At 51.0% G+C, this 5,297-nt stretch overlaps 1 protein-coding gene across 1 annotated transcript in view; it reads left to right on the top strand.

The window, feature by feature from the left end:
* Nucleotides 1-5,297, top strand: part of LOC104493658 (keratin, type II cytoskeletal 75-like) — a gene marked incomplete at its 3' end in the record, with an annotated part of 33,497 nt that overhangs the window by 9,812 nt on the left and 18,388 nt on the right. Inside the window, exons 4-12 of the mRNA XM_010136383.1 lie at nucleotides 1-111; nucleotides 868-1,082; nucleotides 1,379-1,439; nucleotides 2,105-2,200; nucleotides 2,779-2,943; nucleotides 3,026-3,151; nucleotides 3,412-3,632; nucleotides 3,952-3,980; nucleotides 4,488-4,950. Of these exons, the coding sequence (XP_010134685.1) occupies nucleotides 1-111; nucleotides 868-1,082; nucleotides 1,379-1,439; nucleotides 2,105-2,200; nucleotides 2,779-2,943; nucleotides 3,026-3,151; nucleotides 3,412-3,632; nucleotides 3,952-3,980; nucleotides 4,488-4,950 (1,487 nt within the window). The remainder of the gene's footprint in view (nucleotides 112-867; nucleotides 1,083-1,378; nucleotides 1,440-2,104; nucleotides 2,201-2,778; nucleotides 2,944-3,025; nucleotides 3,152-3,411; nucleotides 3,633-3,951; nucleotides 3,981-4,487; nucleotides 4,951-5,297) is intronic.

Genomic DNA, 5,297 nt, shown 5'->3' with positions numbered 1-5,297 from the left:
CTGCTGAAGCCCCTCTGCGTTGGGGTCGACCCGCTGGAACACGAAATACGCTGTCAGGAGAAGGAGCAGATCAAGACCCTCAACACCCAATTTGCCTGCTTCATCGACAAGGTGAGTGCCAACCTGCTCCCAGCTTGCACCTTTTAGAGAAAAGTAAAACACCACCAGCCTCCGCCAACCCCCCATCCCAGCTCGTGCCGTGAATCGCTGAGCTGGGGCCACGCAGGAGTCCAGACTCCCGTGTTTGTTCAGAGTGAGATCTCCAGTACTGGTGAAGGGCTCATTTCAGCCATGCACCTGTCCCGGGGTTTGCTGGTGTTTGTGGCCACAGTAGCTCTGGAGCTCCTTGCAGGTGTCTCCTCAGTTCAAGGCTGGGTTCCTCACTGCTCTGCCTCAGCTGGCACTTACAGCCCTGATGGGCTCCGCTTTCCCTCCTGTATTAGACCCTTTTTCCGCCTTTGCTTGAAATACAGGCACTGTCAAACAACATTCCTCAAGAGCAAGGAGGTTGCTCCTGATTCAGGCACCTAAACGTTGGGTACCTGAGTCTGAGCCGTCACCTTGAGATCCCTTTGTAGAAAAACCAGAGACAAACTGATTGCTCCCTCTAGGGACTCAATCTCACCCTAAAATACACCCAGAGGAGCTTTGCTTCTGCTCATTGGTGAGAAGGGCAGATTTAGACACGTGACTTCTCAATTTCTAAGTACGGGCTAATAATTTTATGATCATTGTGGCCTATCACCTCTCACTTCCCCCAAATCCTGTTCTCACACCTGCAGTTTCACAGTGAGGGGCAGACAGACCAGACGTCGATTTACTGCATTCCCCTCTTTATCCGAAGAATTGCTGTTTTTTGGCCTGCAGGTCCGATTCCTCGAGCAGCAGAACAAAGTGCTGGAGACCAAGTGGGGCCTCCTGCAGCAATATGTCCTCCCAAAGAAAGGGAAAAACCTTGAACTATACTTCGAGAATTACATCTGCGACCTGCGGAAGCGCCTGGACTGTTTGCTGTGTGAGAAGCAAAAGCTGGGCAGTGAAGAATGTGCCACAAGCCAGCTGGTGGAGGAGTTCAAGTGCAAGTAAGGACCTCCAGGTCTCCTCTAGCTGTTGGCATTTCAGTTCTCTGGTTCGTCTCAGGCAACATCTCCCAGACATGTGGCATATCCCCTTCAGGGAAGTCACATTCCTCTGTCTCACTTGCAAACTCTTTGCATTGTTAATGTTGTTGCTCATGAAGAGGCTTCTGATCTTGGCATGGTCTAATGTCTGGTCTCCAGACACTGGTCTTAAAGGTTGTAATTTGTGCCCAATGGTTAGTGCCTGTGTGTCTGATAGCACAGCTTACCTCAGCCCTTTCCTCCTCCTTTTCCAACAGATACGAAGAGGAAATCAACAGGCGGACAACTGTGGAGAATGAGTTTGTAGCACTCAAAAAGGTGAGAAGATCAAAACACAGAAATTATTACCCCTATAGTAGGTTTCTTTGGTGTAAATCTTGACTAAAATGGTACATTATTAGCAAACGCCCGGCAAGAGCCTTACAACGAAGGAAGAGGCCTGCAAAGAGGCACGGGGTCCGAAAAAGAGGCAAATGCACGTAGAAAGTAAAAATAATGCATCCTCAAAGCTTACAACCTCAGCTCCTCAGCGAGAATTTTGTCACCCCAAGCACATCCTTGAAGTGTGGTGGGAGGGAAGGTTTGTGGAAGTGGGACAGAGCGGGAGAGGTCATGCTGGGGGACCTGGTGTCTAAGTTGCTGGTTCTTTTCTGACTGTCTCTTCACATCCTTTATTCTTCAACATCAGAAAAGCAGAAATCATTTGAACAATATTAAAAAATTATGTTTAAGTACTCATTAGTCAATTCTGCATTTGTAGCTACGTCCCAAGTAATAAATAAACTAATTCCTGTAAGTCACGTTGGAATAGTTTCATTTTCCTTTAGGAGACACCAGGGCATCTTGACTCACCCTCTCACACCTTTCTGCTCCTGAAATCTTGTTGAAACACGTTGCTGTTCTATTGGCACTGCCTCTGCCTCCTGAGTGTTTCTCCAACGCTTTCAGCGAGGTTGGGCTGGAACGTGTCTCCTGTCTTTCAGGATGCAGACTGTATCTTTTTGAACAAGGAAGAGCTGGAGGTGAAGGTGGATCTGTTGAGAAGGCAGTTGGAGCTGTTGAAATGTGTGTTTGAGGAGGTGAGTTTCTCCGGGCCGTCCCAGGAGTCTGGTGGTTCTGCCTCATCCTTTGGGTGCCCCGAATTTCTACAGCTTGGAACCCCTCTTGGTCATGTCTTGTCCCAAGCCCTGAATCCTTGAAGGCAAGGCTGATAACTCACTAACATCATTATGCTGCAAATAGGGTGGTTCCCCCTTCCTCAGCGTAGCTCCGGGTATGAATTGGCTCTGTCCTAACTCTACCCCTGAGAAGAGAGATGCGTCTGTCTCATTCCTCCAGCCTGCAGCTGTCTGATTAGAGCTAAAGAAGCTTCCAGCTTAATCCTGTCATTAACAGCAGCGAAGCAACTGAAGATGACAGGGTGCCAGGGGCTCAGTCACTCAAATTCCTTGCCCTTGATGTGGACAGAATTGCTGCAGGTCAGCAGCTGACGTGTGACGACTCATCCAGCAGGGAGGATTTTCTGCTGAGCCAACCTGAGGGACATTTCTTGACTTGTTATCCCCACCAGCTGAGCAGGGTGGCTCTTCCCAGCCCTTCCTTCCCTACAAAGTCTGAGAATTGCTAACAGCTGACTAAGCCATTCCCCAACCTGCAGGAACGAGCTCAGGTAGATCGCCAGCTATGCGATACTTCGGTCATCGTGAAAATGGACAACAACCGAGACCTGGACATGGAAAGCATCATCAAGAACGTTGAATGCTGGTACCAAGAAATAGCTCAGAAGAGCAAAGAAGAAGTTGATGCTTTCTACCAAACCAGGGTGAGTAGAAGCAGCCTGGGTGTCTGCCTGGCAACTTAACAGGCTGCGGGTCAAAAACGATTGTCCTGTTTCTTGGTTCCAGTTTCAGGAGCTTCAGGATAAGAGAGGCAAATACTGCGACGACCTGCAAAGCAACAAGTGCGAGATTTCTGAGCTAACCCGGATGATCCAGAAGCTGCAGTGTGAACTGGAGAGTGTGAAGAAGCAGGTAAGAGAGGCCCAGAGGTGATGTTTCCAGAAGGGGCAATATCTTGGAGGACAGCTCAGATATGGGGGAAGGTGATGCATTGGCCTTTAGTAGATTTAAGACCTGCTCTAGGCTGTGGTTGGAGAGTGGATGGAGAAAGGACACTGATGGGTTTATTCTCTTTTGCAAATGGAAGAGTGGACTAATCCAAACCCCAAATATCCAGGAATTAGGAAACGGAGCCTTAAAGCCACCCGCTCTGTTACCCTCCCTTCTGACAGGTCTCCTGCCTGCAAACCTCCATTTGTGATGTTGAGCAGCGTGGGGACTGTGCCCTCAAAGATGCCCGTGAGAAGCACGTCGAGCTGCAGAACGCCCTCCAGAAGGCCAAGGATGAGCTGGCTTGCATGCTGCGGGATTACCAGGAGCTGCTGAACGTCAAACTGGCCCTGGATATTGAGATTGCGACATATAAGACTCTCCTGGAGGGCGAGGAGAGCAGGTGGGTGACAGAGACCTTGTCCCTTTTCTCTTGTGTATATCAGAGGCCAGAACGATTCCTGCTCCCCAGTGAATTTTGCAGCTCCAGGATCTTCCCAGGCTCACAGAAACGGGGGCTGGAGAGATGGCTGGAGGCCACCCAGGCCACCCTCGTGCCAGCAAAAACAATTCCTGGCCTAGGGATAGTCAGGCGTGTTACAACAAGGGATTAAGTGGGCTGGATGTGTGGCTGGAAGTTATGAGTAACGGCAGGTTTCGAGATGTGTGTGAAACTGGTTAACAGGATAACATGTGTTTGTTTCTCTTCTCTCCCCCCGCAGGATATGTGTGGGGAACCCGGTGAGCGTGTGTAAGTAACCCAAAGTTTTTCAGCCATGAGGGTTTCTCACTGTAGGAAAGGCCGTTTATGAAGTAGCATGATCTGGCTGCCCCAGCTCCCTCTGCCTCCCTTCTCCACTTCAGCCCAGGCTGATGTCGAAAGTTTAGTCCCAGAAATCTCAAATACCTCTGAATGTAAAAAAAAAATGAATCACCTTTTGGCTGAAGGGGGGGAGGTGAAATTCATGACCCTTTTCTACTATTGGAGGCAACAGTGAGCTGTCCCAGTTAACCTGCAAGGTGCATTGAACCTGGGAAAGAATATGCCACCAGCCAGATAAGCAACGTGGGAACTGGGAGGATCTGTGAGGGGATGTGTTGGGACATGGGGAGGAGCGGAAGGAGCAAAGGCTCGGATATGTTGCACAAATCTAGAGGAAATGGGGATTGGCCAGTTCTGTCTCTCATGGAACAACTTGTCTTGTGAGATCTTCCAGTTTTCCTCTCTAAATAATTAATCCCATGGGCTGTCTTTCAGCCGTGGTCAGCAGTGGCTACAACATCCCCGATGACTGCGGGATGCTGGCTGCCAACGGGGCTGCCTGTGGCTACGGCACCCTGGGGAGACGGTCCGGACGACACAGCTCCCAGAACGGAGGATTCAGCTCCCGGAGTGCTGGGATCCACACCAAGAGAGTCATCAGCGCGGTGGCCAAGCAGTGCGTCCCAGAGGTCTATTGCCAAGCTGCAGGGGTCAGCTGCAAAAATGGGGGGTTCAGCTCCCGCAGTGGGGGGTACCCAGCCCGCAATGTCATCAGCACGGGCAACGCAGGCTTGAACGCCAGGATGGGGGCTTGCCAAGCTGGCGGGGTGGTCACTTTTGGAAACCAAGGCTGCGTCATCAGGCAGCTGGGGGGCTCTCCCGTTGTGGTTGCAAACACTCCCGAAGTTGTGGCGTGCAACAACAGCGTGGTGGGGAACTACGGGGTTGTCAGAGACCCGTGCGTTGTCCCTTAGGGCAGCAGCTGGGGAGGTGGCGCAGCCAGCAGCGGTGGAGAGCGACGCTCAGACGTGCAGCTCCTACCGCTGAGATGATGCGGGATAGTTTCTCTGCCCACTACATTTGTCACCAAGTCCCTTCCTACATTTATTAGCATCAGATATATTCCCCACCAAGTTGTGTTTCTGGAGTCCCCAACCCCAAGGACACTCCTAGCAAGCTTCTCCAGCAGGTGCTCAGCGCAGTGTTATTTCTCTGAGGTTATACTGTCCAGGTTAACGCAGCTTTGGGAGTTTGCCCGTTGCGCTGCCCTCCCTCTCTGGCTTCTCCCATAACGAGCAGATTCAT

The sequence above is a fragment of the Buceros rhinoceros genome, unplaced genomic scaffold (genome assembly GCF_000710305.1).
Source record: "Buceros rhinoceros silvestris isolate BGI_N320 unplaced genomic scaffold, ASM71030v1 scaffold14545, whole genome shotgun sequence".
NCBI lineage: Eukaryota > Metazoa > Chordata > Aves > Bucerotiformes > Bucerotidae > Buceros > Buceros rhinoceros.
The sequence above is the reverse complement of the archived record's forward strand: the minus strand, read 5'-3'. Positions and strand labels throughout refer to the sequence as shown.